The sequence below is a fragment of the Polyodon spathula genome, chromosome 4 (assembly GCF_017654505.1).
Source record: "Polyodon spathula isolate WHYD16114869_AA chromosome 4, ASM1765450v1, whole genome shotgun sequence".
Classification (NCBI taxonomy): domain Eukaryota; kingdom Metazoa; phylum Chordata; class Actinopteri; order Acipenseriformes; family Polyodontidae; genus Polyodon; species Polyodon spathula.
The window spans coordinates 9,462,681-9,484,539 of NC_054537.1; the positions used below are offsets into that span (position 1 = coordinate 9,462,681).

At 37.7% G+C, this 21,859-nt stretch overlaps 1 protein-coding gene across 1 annotated transcript in view; it reads right to left on the reverse strand.

Moving 5' to 3' along the window:
* LOC121313754 (MAM and LDL-receptor class A domain-containing protein 1-like) overlaps positions 1-21,859 on the reverse strand; it is an 82,596-nt gene that overhangs the window by 4,403 nt on the left and 56,334 nt on the right. Inside the window, exons 29-37 of the mRNA XM_041246558.1 lie at positions 15,055-15,212; positions 13,388-13,589; positions 11,923-12,201; positions 9,599-9,724; positions 9,220-9,286; positions 5,971-6,062; positions 5,776-5,872; positions 4,162-4,231; positions 2,379-2,447 (exon numbers count right to left, since the gene is read on the reverse strand). Of these exons, the coding sequence (XP_041102492.1) occupies positions 2,379-2,447; positions 4,162-4,231; positions 5,776-5,872; positions 5,971-6,062; positions 9,220-9,286; positions 9,599-9,724; positions 11,923-12,201; positions 13,388-13,589; positions 15,055-15,212 (1,160 nt within the window). The remainder of the gene's footprint in view (positions 1-2,378; positions 2,448-4,161; positions 4,232-5,775; positions 5,873-5,970; positions 6,063-9,219; positions 9,287-9,598; positions 9,725-11,922; positions 12,202-13,387; positions 13,590-15,054; positions 15,213-21,859) is intronic.

Genomic DNA, 21,859 nt, shown 5'->3' on the forward strand with positions numbered 1-21,859 from the left:
ATATGGGCTTAGTTAGGGGCTTCCCTTAGGATCTTGCTGATAGTTAGATTTCCCGTACCATTATTTCAAGAATAAACTCAGAGTCTTTACATAATTTTCACCAGAATGCAGACTAGTAATAATACTCTATTTTATATAGGGCCTTTTATGTAAAACAACTCAAGCCACTTTACAATTAAAAACAAAACACCTACAAACAAATTAAATACTAGACATCCATTTTGGGTAAAAGAGCATTTGTTGCCAAACAATGCACCACTATAATTTCACAGAATATGGTTTGTTTGTGACAAAGATAAAGTTTAACCAAGGCACAGAACCTCTGCTTGCCATTTGTACCTTTTAGTGTTCTAAATATTGAGCGTCAGTCTAATTACACTGAACAAAAATATAAACGCAACATGTAAAATGTTGGTCCCATGTTTCACGAGCTGAAATAAAAGATCACAGAAAATTTCCACATGCACAAAAAGCTTATTTCTCTCAAATTTTGTGCACAAATTTGTTTACATCTCTGTTAGTGAGCATTACTCCTTTGCCAAGATAATCCATCCACCTGACAGGTGTGGCATATCAAGAAGCTGATCAAACAGCATGATCATTACACAGGCACACCTTGTGCTGGGGACAATAAAAGGCCACTCTAAAATGTGCATTTTTGTCACACAACACAATGCCACAGATGTCTCAAGTTTTGAGGGAGCGTGCAATTGGCATGCTGACTGCAGGAATGTCCACCAGAGCTGTTGCCAGAAAATTGAATGTTCATTTCTCTATCATAAGACGCCTCCAACGTAATTTTAGAGAATTTGGCAGTACGTCCAACCGGCCTCACAACAGCAGACCACGTGTAACCACACCAGCCCAGGACCTCAACATCCGGCTTCTTCACCTGCGGGACCAGCCACTCTGACAACTGATGAGACTGTGGGTTTGCACAACTGAAGAATTTCTGCAAAAACTGTCAGAAACAGGGATCTCAGGGACGTTCATCTGTGTGCTCGTTATCCTCACCAATGTCTTGACCTGACTTCAGTGGGCAAATAATCACCTTCGATGGCCACTGGCACGCTGGAGAAGTGTGCTCTTCACAAATGAATCCCGGTTTCAACTGTACCGGGCAGATGGCAGACAGCATGTATGGCATCGTGTGGGCGAGTGGTTTGCTGATGTCAACGTTGTGAACAGAGTGCCCCATGGCGACGGACAATGAACACAATTGCATTTTATCGATGGCAATTTGAATGCACAGAGATACCGTGACGAGATCCTGAGGCCCACTGTCATGCCATTCATTCGCCGCCATCACCTCATTTTTCAGCATGATAATGCATGGCCCCATGTCGCAAGGATCTGTACACAATTCCTGGAAGCTGAAAATGTCCCAGTTCTTCCATGGCCTGCATACTTATCAGACATGTCAGCCATTGAGCATGTTTGGGATGCTCTGGATCGACGTGTACGACAGCGTGTTCCAGTTCCCGCCAATATCCAGCAACTTCGCACAGCCATTGAAGAGGAGTGGGACAACATTCCACAGGCCACAATCAACAGCCTGATCAACTCTATGCAAAGGAGATGTGTTGCACTGCATGAGGAAATGGTGGTCACACCAGATACTGACTGGTTTTCTGATCCACGCCCCTACCTTTTAAGGTGTCTGTGACCAATAGATGCATATCTGTATTACCAGCCATGTGAAATCCATAGATTAGGGCCTAATGAATTTATTTCAATTGACTGATTTCCTTATATAAACTGTAACTCAGTAAAATCTTTGACATTGTTGTATGTTGCGTTTATATTTTTGTTTAGTGTAGTTATTGACAACTCTAATATACTGTATTACATGTTACACTAATAACAGTTTGGATTTTAAACAGTCCAATTTCCATGTTTCCAAACCTGTATGATTTTATAATTTTTTTAAAACATTTATTTTAGTTCCAGATCTATATCTCGTATGTGTCCATTGTTCACTTAAAATCCCAACGGCTTTGGGCAGGCATTTGGATACAAGCCATTGTTTTCTTATAATTTGAACCCAGAATTATTTACAGCTATCTTACACTATACAGTACCCGCACTGTAACTGTTATAACAAAGCACAAGATTCTACATCACTATTATCAGACCGTTGTCATAGTGATGCAAGCTGCCTTTACACTGCAATGTAATGCCTTCCACTGTAGTTATATTTTCACGTGGATAACAGCAGCCAGTTCACTAACACAGTAGCTGTGCGTGGGACTGGTGTACTGATCATGGCTAACTTAACATTACCAGTATATTGTAGAGCTGGTTTAGGGAACCATTGATAAGCCTCATTATCTCACCGTCATAAATAGCCACAATAAAAGCATTTTCCTGATCCCTACCTCCTGGCGCTCCTCCAGCCATGGATAAACACTTACACTAACCCCAGGGACTGCATCGCTCATGAAGAACTGAAAGGAAAAACACAGCATTGAGGCACAAATCTGGCAAATAGTGTTCAGGTTATAACAGTTTCTTACTGAGCGCTTTGAAAGCAACGGTGGTACAGACAGGATTTTTTAATAAGCTTTGTGCAGATGGCAAAAGGATTTTGACCACAAATTGTAAAGTAAAAAAAAAAAAAAAAAAAAACATTTTACTTTATTTATTAGAATGCTGATTCAGCATGTGGAGCTCGTAACAGAAATATACAATTTTGGACAACAGGTTTTTCAGAGAAAATATCAGCAAAAAAAGCAGATCTGGTTGTTATGCTGGTATGTATTTACAGTATGGGCACTTTCATGGTTGACTTTGTAATGAAAAGGAAGCTGCTTCTTCTCAGACTGATTATCATTTAAGTTTTGCTTCAGTGGTTGAGCAGGGAGACTGGCTTGAGTTACGGATATGAATTTTATAAACTAGATTCACTGCTTTAGGTGGATGTACACCACACATCTTTCTTTACAACTCACAAACCGGGTTCTGTTCAATTGTTTAAATGGAGGAAGATCTAAAAAACACTGTTTAAATCAATACAAGATGATGTCTTTGACAAAACAAAAATATATAACAGTGTCTTCAGTGTATTTTATCTTAATATTACTAATACAATAGTTATACGGTGGTGGTATTTAGATCCACCACTGTTGAGATCAACTGAATAGACTCTGCTAGTCTGTTCAGTACAAATTTCAGTAATTGAGAATTTGCTATGATTACATTTTTAAATTAAAGTGTATCCAGGAGTAGCATGTGGTTTAATGGACAGACATGCTGGGAAGATTCATATTCCATCTGCTATGAAGGAACTGCAATGGCATACTATTCACAAAATCTGCATGGAAGAGGTATCTGTGAAGCGAAACTGATGCTTCATTTTATCTTTCAGACATTCCCAGTTTGGCAGTCCAAACAAGAACTCGCTAAGTAGAAAGTGACTTATTTTAAGAACAGTTTATGTTTCTTAGAGTGTGGGTTTTAGAAAATGCTTTTTTAATTTTTTTTTTTTTTATTTTTTTTTAGACGAGGACTTGTCATCCCACCAGACAGTGTTTTTGTTAAAGCAGTTGGTTGCTAATTTCAATTTAAAAAAAAATAGAGAAGTGTGGCATCACATTTTCTTCTGAACTTAAACATTGCATTTAGTCCTCCTGCTGAGAGTAGAACAATTCTCTGCTCCTCCTTGCAAACCCCTTTGTCTATTGCCTTGCTTACCATCCTCTTGTCACATTCACAACAACTTCTTAAAATCAGTGGTTCTTAAGTAAACACATGGTGCAGTAAACAATGCACTTTTTTATTTTAAAACATGATACCTGGTACTACACAAGGTTAAATAAACCTCTGTTTGCAAGCCCTGCTGAGGTGAATGACCTAGGAAGTGCATGTGTAATGAGCAGGCACTTTCTCTAGCCTAATGTAGTACCAGAGATGTTTTAAATTGAAAATACAAGTTTACTACAACATATCTCTATGGAAACTGTACTTTTGAGACCTGTGCTGCTAGTAGGAGTGCAACACAGGGAATATGTATGGAATTGTTATCAGTTTAAGTCAATATGTGGAGAATGATATTCTGCGTGGTTACTCTGCAAAGCCAACATGTAAAAAAATAGGACATGATATCTTATTATAATCCTGATTTTCCAATTAGATCTAGAAGTCATTGGAAGTGGCAATTACCTCGGATTTGCCATCAAAACCCCCATAAACAGGATTTTCCATTATTCCATAACCCACCTCAGTAGGTTTCCTAAACACAAGGAGAAGGAAAAAAGTTATTTTCTAAATGATACACGTAACTTTTACTCCAGTACCTATTTCAAACACATTGGTGAAATTATACAAATTCCTGTTAATGTATCACAATTACAAAGAATACATTTTGGGAAAAAAACACGTGAATTGATTTATTTTATAAACAGAATAACTAAAACTGGTAATACAAAACAGTCTGACCAGGTGCCGTTTATAGAACAGAAAACACAGTCCCAAAAAGATGCGAATCAGCCACCATCATTTTCAGTACACCATCATTTAGAGTAGTATACAAAAGGTGCCTGTGACAGGATAGAAGCCCTGCACATGTAGTTAGGGTGATTTGTTTGTCTTGTATAAATAAAGTTAATCTGAGGAATGAGGCTGAGGTTTAATTGATTAATTGAGGATCCATTAAGCCCAGCCACATGCTTTAAAAGAAGAACCAGCCACTTTGTTCTGGGAGAGATTAGTGTAGGGAGAAGATTGGGAATAGCAGGTTGTGTGCTCTGTCCATGCATCATTCGGGTGCTGTTTTGATGTATTTTTTGGTTTTGCTTGTTTAAGCCTTTTGTTTGTATTATTAAATAATAAAAATGGTCAGAAGTAGTGGATTGCGTCCACTTTTTCTGCTGCTGCCCAGCCTTGACACCGCTACGCCCTTACAGTAATACAAAGGATGTCACCCAATGCTCCTCAGCCAGGTCTGTTATAAATAGGGTTTGCATTGACTTCTGAAATCTTCAAATTCACTGCCCTCTTCCCTCACTTGCACATGTTCTCTGTAACCAGCTGTGCATCATTAGTGGTGATAATGGGAAGCAGATTCTGTCACATTAGAAACTAGACTCAGGCCAAACAAAACTGTCCCTCATTAGAGGTAGCGTTTGAATCACTTAAGAGTTTTGTTCATTAATGCCGCTACACTGTAAATCTAGCCCACACTTACTTTATATTTACTCATGCTCTTATAACACAGAAGTGAAGCTGAACAACAGGGCAGTGATCCTCTTGCAATCACTACTGTATGTGATATACCTGCAGTGTTCCTCCAAAGTGTGGCTCGTCTTCCCCAGTTATGTGTGCACAGTGGTAATTCAGATTCACTCCCTTAATACATAACCAAAGCTGAACATGCTTAAAACACAGAGCAGCTTATTTTCAAAGCATTCTTTAAATGTTAATGTAATAAAACTGAGAAAAACAAACAACGTGTGGGTTCCTAATGAGACCTTGAACTATTTTACTTTGCAGCATACAAAAGGTATTTTACTCCTTTAAAAAAATATCTTAATTGGATTCTGGGTAAACATTTGAAAATTCAGTACAGTGCTTGGCAATGCTTAAAACTCATAATGGCAGAACAGCATTAGTACACAGTAATGAAGTTTATTAAATGAGATTGGCTTTTGTTAGACAAGCTTTATTAATTAACATATGTATTTTGTCTTTAAAGCACTAAAATACAGAGATGGGTTCAAGGTTATTTTGAAAAGGAATGAGTGGTGGTGACATCTGTGCAAAAAAGACCTTACTTACTGAGGGCACATTTTTCTTCTATACACAACCAACGAAACAGCAGCTACTCCAATCACAAGCAGAATTAATCCAGCTACCAGACCAGCAAAAATGCCAGCTAAGGGGGAAAAAAAAAACATAATAATTTGAATTAAAAAGAGCAGACCCTTGTATGGAACGATTTTAACAGTGCACTGCCTTAGGCCAGCTTCCTACCAGATCCGTTTTCATGATAAGGCGTTGTGCTCACTGTTGGAAATGGCTTCTCTTTCAGATTACAGCGATTCCCCCGCCATCCTTGTTTGCATCTTTAAAGAAAAAAAGAAACTACAGATTGAAATTCACCATTTATACTCTCAGCAGGCTACATTGCTGCTGATATGAGGTCAACGTCTGAACATGCCTCCACTGCTCGCTCAAAAGAAGGAATTATCTTTTACAATTTATTTTCTGCATGATAAAAATGACAATGTGGGAAAAATTTCAACAATTACAACAGCTATGGCACATGACGTTGTAACACCAGACCTCTATCACAGATATTCCAACAGCTTACATTTCAAATACATTTGATTCAGTGGCATGATAGCTTGGCCTTTGTCAAAGGAATGGAAACTGCATGGGCACACCTGGTCTGATCTTGGGTTTTCCACATGTTGGATTAGGATGAGATTTAAGATGCTGCATTTCAACATGTATTTAAAGAGGCCAAGTACAATTACAAATTGGGAATCTCCCATAGTTTTTCATCTGGTATACATCAGCTTGATTAAAAATGAATGTTGCATAAATCTCCCGTGTTACACTACCTGTTATCATTTCATCAAAAGTGATATATTTATCATATTTTTAAAAGAAAGGCTAAATTGTTATCGAGTAAAACAAAAAAAAAAAATTTCTTTTAGTGAACATTCTCAACCTCTAATCAAAGAATTACATGATTTATACCTATCTGTCATATCAGTACAGGACAGTAAGATTTTTCAAAGTCTGTTTTTAATAAAATAACATTTTGTAATCCAGCATAACCAACAGAGTAGAACAGTTGAATGATAATCAACTATTCTGTTTTTGCCTCCTTAAAAATGTACTTTAAAAAAAAAAAAGAAAATTGCCTGTGGATTAAGCTTTGTGAATATGGTTCTGTGTTTATTGTTGTTTCCTTAAACATTAGAACTCAACAAGGATAATCCATATTGCTATAACTTTGCAGCCAACATTCACCTCCCATATCTTTTATTAATATTTAAAAATATGCTGACTGATTGTAGGAATTTTATTACTGAAATACAAAAAGGGGACTTATTTTCTTCCTACGTAATCTAGTTAATTAATTATTCAAATAAAATCTCTGGATATTCACGTGAATAACCACGGAGAATGTACAGAGTGAGTCTAGACTTTTCTTGAAAATGATACAGATATACTCCTTTAAACTGGCATGTCCACTTCTCTTCACGTGAACATTGGCTACAAATGTGGTCTGTGATGATTGGGAAGATGTAAAGCAAACCGAACTTGAATGACATCTATGATGAAATTAAGATGAGGTGCTGCCCACAGACTGACCAACCAGGTATATAAAATAACATTAGTGACATGAATTGTAATATGACATTGATGCAGGGTTTGGTGCAAAACAGTAGCAGCAGCTTTCCAGAACAACCACATACAGTAACACAGACTGACTGCTTGCAATTGGCAGCATTTGCTGTCCGCTGTGGATGCAGGTCTTTCCTGGTCAGGGTTGAAGCACATTGCCATCGGTGGAAACTTGAAACTGCTGTACTTGGCTTGTTCAGTATCTGATATAAGCCAAATTAGCTTTTTTTAGTGAAAAATAAAGTGAAGCAATACAGACAACTCAATGAGAACCCTTTACATATCTCTGGTTAGCCACACAGTAAGAGGAAGTCAAAGTGTTGGCTGACATGTCTTTAATGGTTTTGGCACAAGCCACCTTGCATATTGCTGCTGCCAAACGTCTGACTTGTATAATGAATCCTGTGAGGGTGGTGGTTCAGCTGAAACCTGAAAAACTGTGATTAGTCAGGCTAAGTAGTGCACAGACTGTGGAAAAACCATCACTGGGGTATCTGGGGTAGAATTGTTGGTTCAGCATATTCTCGTTTTGTGGCTGTTAGGCTTAAAATGATGCAGCTTTTAGTGTACGGCTTCTGGAATCTCCCATATGGGGGACATAATTTGTATATTGAGTTTTGAGGCTTTTGTAGCCCCTTGTTCCCTTGTTAATTATATAAGCAACGGACACTAGAATAAGTAAGCATTATATAAGACATGTAAAAAGGTGCCAGCTGCAGTTTTTGGCAGACAGACAGCGCCCAATCATAACAGTTTGTTTAAAAAGGTTTTAAAAGGCAAGATTGATAAATCTGTTCTTTTTGTGTGTTTTTTTTTTTGGCCAGCTGTATGTAGTACATGTTTGAATCTGGTTGGTCCTGTAAAAATGCTGTAACTTTGATATTTTTTTAAACTCCATTTTTTAATCTATATTTCCACCTTGCCTGAAATCAGCCAAGAGAAACAGCAAGAATTTCACAGCATTGTAATCATGTAGCAGAAACTTCTATAGCACTCTTATCACATCCACAATACACTGGAGAGTTGTAGTACTCAAGTCTTGGTATTACAATAACGTGTAAATTAGTTGATTTTTTTTTTTTAGGTTTAATTGTACTTGTTACCAGTCTTATCATATCTGCTAACAGTTTGATCTTTCTTATTTGAAGTGGTTCAAAAAGCCACGGGGTAAATTTGGCAGTTCTTTACATTGCTCTTTTTAACAAACCTTACACTAGTGTGATGATTTAAAGAAATGGAAAGCAATGGAGATTGAACACCACTGGCAATTTACTTGAATGCCTTTACTGTGTCTGCAGCTTATTCCAACCTAAGAGATTGTTCAGCTCAGTATGCATGTATCTGTCCACTTAAGAACAAATGTTGCCAGCTTTGAAAAGCATTGACAGGGGCAATACGGTGCAGCTGTCTAACAATTTAAATCCTTTAACCCAGTGGACGACTATGTTTGAGCCTGGCTCTGGTGCTAACGGTGTTCTCAACTTAGCCCCCAGTGGACATTAGTCCGTATCTCAAAACCTACACACAATGGAAGTTTCAGCTTGAAAGAGACAAAGGATTCAATTGCAAGGGGTGTTGGTTCCATTTTGCAATGTGCCTGCAGAGCAACAAAGGCAGCTTACTGACTCCCCTTACATGAGCACCAAACTCACAAACAGCAAAATACACAGAAAAACAAAGACAGGATAATGATCTACATAATGTCATACTTTACACTGTTAGTGAACAGTGGATTACTACCTACAGCCCTGTAACTGTACTTACAAGCTTAACTTTAAATAAAAGTAGTTAATACAAAGCACTTAGCATTATCACCAAAAAACATTCAGTTAAGACAGAAGAACACTGAAACATTATACTTACCGGCACATAGGGCCTGCCATTTCTATAAAACACATCCCTCCATTCATACAGTAATCACTCGGGCATTCTGGAAATAAAATTAAACATAAATTATATTTACAGAATTAGAAATAATGCTACTTAAATCTGAAGGCAGAGAAAGAGGCAAGTGTGATACATGAAAATCGTTTTCAAGGTTACTGAAAAGTCTGTTTAAAAAAAAAAAGCATATTAGAAAAATCAGGGTGCTGAATCAAAGGCTGGCTGACATTAGTGTGACATTTCCAAAAGGTGTTGATTAGGGGAATTGAGGAAACCAGGCAAATGGACCAAAAGGGACCATTCACCACAATTAGTATCAGTGACTACCTCCATTGGTTCTAATCTGACTTGCTCTCACCTGTGCAACTTGACTCATCAGGCTGGAATTGAATGCAGTCTACAATGCCATTGCAGCGCTGGGAGGCAGGCACGCACCTTCTTGTGTCTTCACACAGCAGTGAGCCGTTCAAGCACAGTTTAGAAGCTGCAACAAGTAAGCATTGTGTTAGGAAGGTGAGCATCCAGGAGCAATCTCCTTTGTTGAAATCTACCCTGCTGAGAAAAACAACAGTACTGTAGAGATCACAAAGACTGGATATGAAACAGTGTTAGCAGGGATGTGACAAGGCGAGAGTTCATAATCTGCTTTCATAAAATATTGTTTGCTTCGGATCTCTGTTTTGATCAACACAAACGTGAGGAGAATGCACTTCATCTTGCAGAAGACATTTGCCGAAGGGTCTGTTCACTTAATAAATGATAAGAAGATAAGAAATATTTGCCAGAGATTGAAGGGTTTTGCTGGAACAATACTGACCAGATCTGAGGCCTTTCACTGCCTAGACCTCTGTTATCCCACTAAGCTTCTGAACCGGCATCTCTCATCTAAGAGCTTTAGTTAACTATTTTTTTTTTTTTTTTTTTGACAGGAATTTCTTCCAACTGCTTTGAAAGAAGTTCTTTTCATCTGTTTGAAATTGGCTTCAATGATTTATTTGGTTGATTAATAAAGCACAGAGTCTTGAACTTGTGAGTCCAGTTGCAGTCTCTGTTTACTATTAGATATTACTGTATTGTGTAGCTTCCCCAAATCACAGCAGAATCTGAATGTAATTCGCTTTGCCCATGCCACTTAAAAAGCTGTCCAAAGATGTGTTGGACTAGTAATAAACATTCAGTACCCTAAAGTTATTTATAATGACTAGTGTATTGCAAGCATGTCTGAAAGTACTGAAGAGCTGGTGTTCCTGATACAGTAATGCAACGCAAAACTCCAATTTCATAAGACACCCATGTATCTTCGACTTAAAGTAATAAAACAGAGGAGGAAGGGAAACATTTGTTTTTAGTCCAGATTTATTTCACTCAGAATTTATAGTGACAATACATCAATAAGAACATGACTCACTTGCATCCATCTGGTTGCCTTCAAATTGCAGACCTACTGTTTCTCCTCAATCACCTGACATATCAACCTTACTAGATTGATGAGATAACTGTGCGCTGCACTGTACAGCACTTGACCAGACTCCTGAAATACTGTCTCACTTGAAATGCTGAAAACGATCACGGCTGCTTAAGAATTCACAGCAGTATGATAAAGTTGGTCATCCAACTAAGAACCTGCCAGGCCTGCTGCAAGAGTTTCAAAACCAAATCCCAGAAGGCCCTGCTGCTGGGCATTCTCACAGCTTCCAGTAGGCATGTCCAGATTTTAAAATGTTTCAGAGTTTTATTATATTATTATTTTGCAGCTGTGGGGTCAAAGGAAATTGCAGTATTTATTTAATGGAATCAGTTTTCATGTAAATGCCTTTTATGAGAAAATGAGCCCAAATTGAATTCTCCTATAAAACTAGGCAACTAAATTGCTTCTTGGCTATTGAAAACAGTTGTGGTTTCCCTTATTGGCTGGCAATTACTAAATTGTTTTAATGTCTCAGCAATATTTGGTCTATCAACCACTAATATCTCTCGAAACCACAGTGTTTAAGATTTGTGAAGAGACCAATATTCTTCAAAGTTTTGTCATACAATTGAAGGTCATTGTTTATTTTGTGTGTATAAAACAAACAAACAAAAAATTAAGAAGGATAAGTAGTTTTTTCTAGCATGTTGTCCCTTGGACAAGAAGTTTTTTTTTTTTTCAAAAAAAGACACACCCCTGATACTGAATACATTACCTGTTAGAGATCCAACAATTTTGCAAAAAGACATAATCTTCCCAAAAAACACACATTCCATTCTACTTCAGTGAAATATAGTACTCTCTTTAGCACCACTTATACCTGCATTAGTTCTACACTGCCAATTTAAATGATGGCATTACACATTTTTTGTTTTTTATTTTAGCTGAGTAGTATGTAGGTGTGTACTATGTTCTGTCATTTAATACTTATGTACATGTTAATACATAAAGGTATGTGACCAAATGATGTCAACTCGATACAACAAAATGACAGAGATGGGAAGAATAAACATGACTGGGGGTGGAGAAGCCCTTTGATGGATTACAAACTGGAAATGTACCTCCTGAGGTATGCAAGAAGAGGTATAATCAAACTAGTGATTTTCTTTTTCATCTGCCTATATGAGAAGCCATGGTGAGTGGCAGAAGCTTCATCTCTGGAATACAACAGAGGTATTTTGCTATGCTTGGATGGAGACAATGAGGCAACTTACGACAGCTAAATTCATCTTCAGCGCTGGGGCAGTCAGCGACTCCATCACATCTCAGCAGGGAGGGCAGGCACTGCTCATTGCTGCACTGGAACTGTCTGTCCCCGCACCGATCCTGAGGGGGCAGGGTGCTTGGGTTCTTAGTGGGGCAGTTTGACTCGTCAGACTCATCCACACAGTCTGGCTCCCAATCACACAGCCAAGTCAGTGGTATACACTCGTAAACATACTGACATTGGAATGAATCCGGGCTGCAGGTCGGGGGTTGAGGTGTTATTGGGCCTTTGGGGATAAACAGAAAAAAACCTCAGTAGGATTTTGAAGTAATTTAGAAATCCAGTGTATTAGAGTTAAACATTTCTTTGTCAAGTTGCCTAGCAACCGAGAGCAAATCCTTTACCAGATAGCAAAGGGGGGAGGTGATTTTACTTCTCCCGCAGTAGTGCAACCCTGCTACTTTCTCTCAGGAAGACAAAAACAAAACAAAAAAAATTAAAACTTTCAGCCTATAGCAGGGGAGAAATACAAAGAGGATAAAAGACTATCAAGGCTTTTAGGCAGGGAAATAATTTAAAGTTTAAAGCTGTTATGTACCCTCAAACTCAACTAAAAGCTTCACAGTAGCAGTTGGCTTCGATCTTCAATGAGGCAGCAGTAAACGTAAAAGAAAAGAAAAAAACAAGAAAAAAGTGGGATTAGTGGCTTGAAGGTCACACATGCATGCACACACTCTTGAGGGAAGTGGTGAAAAGAAGAGGGAATCATTAACATGCAGCCAGGTGTAATCCACAGGCCACCACACAAAGAAACTTATATAGAAGTGTCTAGAGCATGTAGAAATTTTAAGTGGGGTCCTTAGTTTGCATGTCTTAGTTAAAAGGGACAGGGCAACTGGATACATTTCAATACAATATGTTTATGCGTTTAGTTAAGTGTATCCCACTTCTGTCAGTCTGCCTGTCTGTCAACAGTATGTTTAGGTAAATGCTGAAGTTGATGGCAATTGACTCAAACTGACATTCTCTATGGTGTATGCAGACATATCAAAAGATGCTGTGATGGTACTATTGAAGATGGTACTAACTTCATGCAACTATTTGAATTGATAAAGATTCACGCTGTGTTTATCTCCTGTTAATTCATTAAACAAAAATGCACTTAGAGAACTGCTTTAGGACATGATGTGCTTGATGTGAAAATGATAAAAGGAATTTCCTGTTGAATTCATTTTCACAAATATATATTAAGAAAAATATCGTTGTAGCTAAAATGTAATAACTTTGGTTGGATTTAAAGTAAAAATGTAATCTTTATTTAAAAAAAAAAAAAACTACAAAAATCCAATTGCCAAAAACAAACAAAGTATTTTCTTATCATATCGGCAATCTCCGGCTATAAATTCACTTCGAAGCTCAATTCTGCCAATGTACTGCTTTCAAGATTTTAGAGAATTGCAATATAACCATACCTCCAACTTCACACTCTGGGGTGAAAGAAATATCATCCAAGGCAATATCAGTTAGACTGTCTCCACCCACTTCAGCTGCAAAGGCCACTCTAAAGGGGCTGTGATTAGAGACAACAACATTTGCATAGTTCCACGTGTTTCCTTGGTAGCCATTCACATACCACATCAACAGGCTTATGCCACTTTCTCCAACCGTATAAACCTATTGACAGTAAAAAAACAAGGTCAGTTATTGCAACGTTACAAGCTCAGAATTGTGAAAGGTGATGTCCTTTCTTCATACTCTTGGAATTTAATATTGTTCAGGTTCTCTCATGGAAAGCTGAAAACAGCTATTGAGAAATGTAAAACTTTTTATCGTTATTTATTTGTCATAGTCAAGGCTATCGTTTGTCAGGTTCTTGTTTACAAATTTGCTTAAAAGTTTAACCTTAAAGAAAAGTTACAAAAACAAAGTGACAAGATGATGATGTTGAAAATAACCCAAACACGATCTCTGCTCTATATATGGGGGGATTGTTTTTCAGCATTTCAAGGGACATAAAACTGGCAACTTGATGGACTCTTGTTTCCCAAGGTGTTGGGATGGTTCCAGTGCTTTATTGATGTTGTTGTGAGTGGTTTCTGTCAATGTTACAGTAAATGATGTAAACTTGCCTGAATCTGCCTGTAAACTTGAATGAAATTTGTTGGTATTTCATGTGTGTCATGTTGATTATTTAAACCAAGTTGCAGCCAAATCATTATAATAATTACTTAGCAGTATATATATATCGTTTAACTACAGAAGAATTGATAGATACATCAATGTGTGCAGAGGTCATCTGAATTCTATTGTTAAAATCAATCTTCTGATTAGTATTAGCTCTGGTCCCTCTTTTTTTAAGTGGAAGACATTTTGATTCCTTGCATGTTTTTTATACTGTAATTTGGGTTGTACGGATTTTTTCTTCTTGGTTTCCAATAACTACCTGTGTGATTCCACCTAGACCACTGGATTGAAACTGGGCAAAAGGCAAAGGAAGTAATTTTGTACCAGGAATTAGGAACATTTATTTCCATAGCACTGTATTCATGTTCCAAAGAGAAGTATAAAATACAAGCAAAGAACCAAGATCGGCAACAGAAGAAGAGGACATGTGACAAGCCTTCGTTAGCAGGACTTAATTACAAACACATATATACCAGGGCATTCCAACGTAGATTACATTCCAGGAAGACAAACTGGTACAGTGTAGGTAACTGGCCCTCTTGCTGTGTGTTGTGTTTAGGCACAACCGATTAATGAAGGTTCTCCACTACAAGAAGTAGAGAGCTGGCCTTGAAATACAATTGGAGCTTCGCTCTTTAATGTAGACAATCTAGAAACCAAGCCCCTCCACAGTGTTGAGGCGGAACACCACAAAGAATATGCTGTGTTTCCCAGTTTGTGCAGCCTGAACCTCACACTCAAACTGCAGGAAATTAAATCTCCTAGAGGCAGTTTATACCTAACGTAATCGCTTTTTAAACAAAGCCTTGTTCTTTAACCATTACCTGGAATTTCTTCATGCAAATCTTTTCACATCAGTCATATGACACGGTGATGTACCTTTGTGATGAAAACTAGACATCAAAGTTTACAACAACGGTTTCAGTACTGAATAACACTAATAATGAATTCTAACCTTCAATGTCCCCATATGTCTTGAGCCATACATGTGGTACCAGAAGCGTACACGGCAGACCCCAAGGCTTGCTGGGTAGGGCAGGTTTGTTGTTAGTATTGCAATGTCTCCTTCCATCTGGGCTGCAGAATTGATGTAAATGTATCTCCCTTTACCATCTTTAAAAAAAGAAAAGAAATATATCTTCAAATATGGCAATGCATTATGAATGTATACTTAAATGATAAGATCTGACAAGTGTGGGTGATTGGTTATAAAAATCTTGATCAAGATCAAAACTACAGGCGACGGCTTTTTAGATTCTGTCGTCTCAATCACCTGCGCAGATCATTTTAAAGTAGCTTTGCAACTACCTCCACAACTAGGTTGTGATTTCTTCCATGAAAAACTACCCAATGGTACATGTTCTCAGATAAAATTTGACCCAGTGTATGCTGAGGGTTGGTGCCTGCTTGCTCACTTGCATAGGCATGGACTGAAATACCATTACATAAGAGGCTGCATAAGCCCTTTCACAACATCAATATTTTCAAAGGTTACAAATAGTGCTCAACAGAAGGTCCCTCCAGAGCACCTTTTATTCATCTGTAATAGAAATAGCCTGACACTGAATCAGCAAAGCATGCCCAGGAATATGATGTATAATAGCTTGTATTTTCTCTGAGGAGTTTCCACAGCTGGCACCTTAAATGCATTATAAGATATTAGCAGCTGACGGGCATGCTTAATAGTATTCAATATGGACACACTGTCAACATGTACATGTACTGTAGCGTGCTACGGTATTACCTTTACTATTAATCACTGAAATAAAAAAAAAAAAAAAAAAACAACATTCACATGTTGTATTTATTTGAAAACATAAGCATTTCCCAGGTGTTCAAAATACTGTACAGCTTATTCTCAACTGTGTATATTTGGGTTGTGACCTGCAGTTTAAAACTTCAGTACATTTTACCACATTTACACAATTTCATTGACATGCTTCATTATTTCATCACATGCATATCTACGAGACTAACATGTAGAGAAGGTGCTGTAACTTTTTGCGATTCGTCACTTTTTAACTTTAGCATTGGACTACATGTGCGGTAAATAGGTTTTCCAAGTGGCATGACTAACTGAAATGAAACTCCAGAATGTGAGAATTGATGCACACTACACTTTTAGAGTATGCAACACATCCACACCCATCAATGATCCCCTTTAACACAAGGTGAAGTATGGAAGTTAATTCTGTTATTGTAATTATTGTAATGTTTTTTTATTCAAAACTGGGTTACCGTGGATACATTCCATTAGCAATTACAGATGCACTTGATATGGTTCCAACTGAGGCCTCAATTAGGCCTCTGTTCTGTGCTATTTTCTTTGCCTATGGGAGCCAATTAATTAACATGCTCACACTTCATTTGGCAGGCCATTGTCAATGTGGTGACTTAACAAATGCAACACCCCACGTTCAAGGTCAGGGGATGTGAGATCACTTGCAGATGCTTTAAAAATATAAATAAAAATATAATAATCGTAAATTGCCCTGTCACCAGCTTTGACAGACATTAGTGTTTCTGTTCAGATTTAGATAAAATGAATATACAGCAGAGTTTAAAATCCAGTGCTAATGGGTGAGCATACTGGTACACACCTATGGAAATCAAACACTTGGTTCTTTTTTTGTTTGACTGAGACCTCCAAGGAAGACTTTTCTAGGGCAGGTACACTACATATGACTCACTTAGATGTATGATGTCATGAGGACTCAGGGATGTGTTGCTGGATCCCAGGGATATACCAGCTGTTCAATTAAACACATTGTAGCACTGCTTGTCATTTGGCCACATGGGAACAGCCATTCAAGCAGACCCTACATTGATAAAGCATGGTTGTGAGCATGTGTTCTTTCCCTTGACTTAAGGACCATAGCCAGCCACCTAGGCACACCTCTTGAAAGAGAAGGTTATTGAAAGACACTTATTTGTGAACCTTGTTGGTAACTCCAGGATATTTTCTTTAGGTAAATATTATAACTAGACTATCTATTATGTAATACCAAAAATGTTTTACAGTCACCTGAGATAACAGGTCAGCTCTCTTACTGTCCAGCAAACCCCACTGAATGAGACAGGCACCTGAATAAGCAGTCAGAAATGTCCAATCCCTGTGGTGACAAGTTAATTTGGTTTCCCCTGTATTTCTAATTATGGACTGCAAACAGGCTTATTCCACTATAAACAGCTCATTCAATGCAGCTGTCCTAGGATACAGAATGCTATAAATTCTATTTTATATGGAAGCTGTAAAGAATTACTAGGGTTAGAATGTATACTGAACTTAGATGCTTTAAACATCACTGTTCTGGTTCTCTCTCGTTCTCTCTCTCTCTCTCTCTCTCTCTCTCTCTCCTACCTATAAACAATGTTGGGGAGTAATGCATTACTTGTATTGTATTATTGGAATCTGATATTGTTCAGTAATTGTAACTGTAATAGTTCAGTTGTCAGACAGGTAACTAAATGTGGTAGCACATTACATTTTACGTGAAAAAAAAAACCCTATTTCTTTTAGTTATATTTTATAAAAAGGACTAAGGCTAATGCGTAACAAATCACTTCAATAGTACAAGTCAAACCTTACATGAACAAGCTTTTTATAAAATATTGCCATGAAATTGTGTCAGAGCCTTGAGGGAAGAAGTAGGTTCAATAGCTGCATCTTCAAAAAATATTTCGAGCTGCAGCCCAACCAAACCAAAAAAATGTAAAATGTTTTCGTGAGCCTGAGAAGTAAATATTTGTAACAGCAACTTATTAATTATAATAATTTACTATAACTATTTACTTTTTTTGTAACAGATTACTTTTTAAAAGTAAACACTGTCTTTAAATGAATATTGTATTTGTCAGACTGTTTGTGTTTTATCATCTTTGAGAAGGTAGCATCTGTTCTAACCAGAACCTTCTGGCACTTGCAAAACAATATATTTTTATACAACTACACTCAGTAAAATTCAGTTTAGCATCCAATCTGTTTTGTAAATGCTAAAGAGCTGGGTTTCCAATGGGAGTTTGATCTCTGAGCTTTTTGGAATGAATGACATTTTATATAGCCAAAGCATACAAAAACACCTGCTGTTCCTATTTAATTTGACTGCATAAAGACAGAGTACAATAATCATATGTGCAGCATAACTTACACTCAAGGTCTGTTTGTTTGCTGAAATATGAAGTTAATTATATTTTCTTTGAAGAAATACATTTTATTAAATACATTTATTCCCTGTGGACTTACATTATCCTTGAAAAAAAGTTTACAATAAGACTGTGTGGAGGAGTTTCCCGCCCCTTTGTTTATTATTTTGATTTATGTATTAATGTGATGGCGAAAGCCGGCTGATATTATCATTTGTTATTATTATTATGTATTGTTTGGCCGGACAAGCGAGACGCTGTCTACCAGGTTATTATTTATATTTTTAAAAACCTTGTGAGGATGCGTGACTTATTAGCTACTGATTATTTAACTAGCTGACAGTCACGCATCCTTATTTAATCTCGCCCAGACTATGGCCGAGGGGTAATAATTAAATTACCTTAATAGCTAGTTAACCCCTTGGCCAAAATATTAAAGCCTGCAGCTGTCTGCGCTCAAGGTGGAGCTAGGGTTGCCACCGCATGACCTCAAAAATAAGGAACAGACCCTAACGCATCACCATGCAACACACATCTTTACTGGCAACCATTAAGTTCTTTATTTCCTTTTCCATGAATATTTCTGGTTACTTCTTGCAGCAGCAAGGAGAGGTTTGTCCTCCATGATCAAGGAGTGGATGACTGCACACCCCACATCAAAATTGAGGCTCACAAGGAGCACACTTTTGATAAGCTCTACTGAACACCTGTTTCGGCTGTCGCTCCATTTGTTTTGCATGTGTGAAAATATGCGCTCCACATATGCTGTTGATGCAGGTATGCTGAGGACAAATGAAAGCACAGATAGCATGTTTGGAATGCTGTCAGTCTTCCATTTGAGAGCAGTGTTCTGTAGCTTCGAGTCTTCTGTTCCTTCAAGCTTCTCCAAAATAGTCTTGACTGTGGTGAACTCATCTTAGAGCTCAACCATGTTGACTTGCAATCTATTGACAAGACTGAGTTTCTCAACCACTCTCTTCATGTCAGAATATCTCAACTGTCCTGCAGTGTGGAGGGACAGAGGCTGGAGAGAGAAAAGCCAGCTGTCCTCAGAGAAGCTGAACCATTTCTCGAGGTAGGTCATTGCAATGTTGAAAAAGGCTAAGAAGTCTTTTCTTGCATTATCTGGTGCAGGTGGAGGAAGGCGTTGCATCTTCTGCTTGGAAAGGTAGCCATAGAATTCATCCTCCTTTCTCCTGAGTAGCTTACTCTGCACAGTTTCCATGACAGTGTACAGTTCTGTTGCAGCTGCGTTATTTCCTTCCAATTTTTTAACTGCCTCTTCAAAAATGCAAAGAATACTACTGCAGAAGAGTAGGTACACTTCAACCACATCTGGGTCTTCTTGCACCTTGTTTACATCTTCAGGTAGTTTCAGTGCATTTCTGATCTGCTTTGGACAGCCATCACCAAGACTGGCAAAGTAAGATTTGATGGCTGTCCAACTTTGTAGCAATCTACATATTGCTGGACTGAGGGACAGCCATCTAGTTGGGACATGCTGTAGTATTTCTCACCATTCTATTTCCATAAATTCAAATAATTCTTTCAGCGTTTCTCTCATTTTTGCAGAAATTGAAAAGTGGCTGTAGACTTTAAGCACTACATTTTCAACATTAACTGAAAGCTCATCTATAGCATGCCTGACAGCATTGTGCACAATGTGAATGGCAGTTTCCTTGAAGAATATATTGGTTTTGTGTACTCAGTTCAGTGTAGACAGAGTGATGGACACCATAGTTGACATGTGTGTTGTCGGCACTAAAAGCTGAAACTGAGTTCAGAGATAATCCAAACCTCTCCAGTGAGCTGGTGATGCATTTCACAATGCCATCTGCAGATTCATCTGGATTTTCCACAAAATCAATCATTTTATTTGCTACACCAGCCTGAGGAGTGAAGAACTGGACTGCAATAGGGAACATTTTCCTGTTCCCTTGGTTTGAGGCATCCGTTTGTATGGAAAAGGAAAGTGGCTTCTTATTCCCATTGGTGGATGATAAGGTCTGGATGACGTTGGCTACTGCTTCTGGGGCAAGCACATCCTTCACAAGTGATTCTGATTTTGTTCTCCCACAGGCAAGTCTTTTACAGACGTATGAATCACTAAATGTTTTCTGTGCCAGTTTCAAAGCACAGTCTGTACTGTTGTAGCTCAAGTTCTGCTGCACTGTGTGGTATGCATTAGCCGACTCAGCAGCTGTGACCTATTAATAAAGCAGCCTATGTTATAAAAAAAACCTCTTACACTAAATACTGAACTTAATAGAAATAACATGAAATAGGTTAATAAACAACTGATTCTGTATTAAAATATGCATCTGGCATTTATTTTATCTTAAGTATTAAAATATGAATAAGGAATAAAACTTCACTCTAGCTACATTACACAATATTAGCTAGTTATTTCAATATTTAAATACAAATTGTGTAATGCAAATAATAACAGCAACATGTTCAATGCATACTATTAAAATGCAAATATATAAATTGGCTACATCTTCGGAAGAACCCAGAAAATGATCGATACATTAAAACGCTATTTATATATCACACATCAAGAAAATATACTTAGAATGATGAACAGATTAAGAGTGTATAAAGTCCATTTAGAGTAATGTTAGCTATTAATTGGTGGTGCGCTTTGAGTGGTGACAGCGACCCAGAAAATATACTTCTTAAATGATAAAAAGTCAAAACTACACAAGAACAACACTGTCCAATGTGTAATTAAGTAAAATAATTACACTTAATGTCCACAAAAAAGTAAAAAAAAAAAAAAAAAAAAAGAGCGACCGGAGACCGCATTACAGAAGAAAATCTTTTCTGCGCACAGTGCACCGGGCTTTGAAAATATTGTCATGAACTTTGTTCAACAATGTAAAATCATTCTCCCATTCGTCTCTATATTTTTTCATCAGTTTTGTCTTTTTTTGAGGTGTTACCGAATTTGCCATCGTGTCCGAAATCAGTCAGCCACCTTATATCTTTCAGGGCTACATAGCTGACAGCGGCACACACCACCCAATAGGATTTAGAACTGCCTTGTTAGTCCATCTTTTTCGCGCAGTATGTGTAAAGTGAATAATAGTTAATCAAATTAACTACATCTCCCATAATTATCTGATAACCTGAGAAGGAGTCGGTTCCGGTAGGAAGTTGATGAAGATCTCTGACTTCTCATACTTGAAAAATACATTTGGCTCAGTATTGCAAAATACAGAACAAATTGCGTTCCGTATGATTTGAAACGGAACACAACACTTTATTTACCAATACGGGACAATTCCATTTTATACAGAACGGGTGGCAACCTTAGATGGAGCATAAGAGGACAGATGTAAGAGGAGACATGTAAGTCTGTAAACGGAATATAACAATTGTTAGCATGCTGGTTTATACACCAGCACAATACTTGTTTTGTTGCTGTTCATTATTTGTTTATTTGTTTGGCCAACGCAGCTTTTGTTTTGTGTCTTTTGTTGGTTCAAATCTTTTGTTTGTGAATTAATAAATATACTGAGCATAACGGCTCAGTTTTCACTGGCAGTCCTTGCTGTGGAGTGTGTTTCTGGTCTGACGTCACCCCTGCAAAGCCATCCTGCTCACAGCCTGGG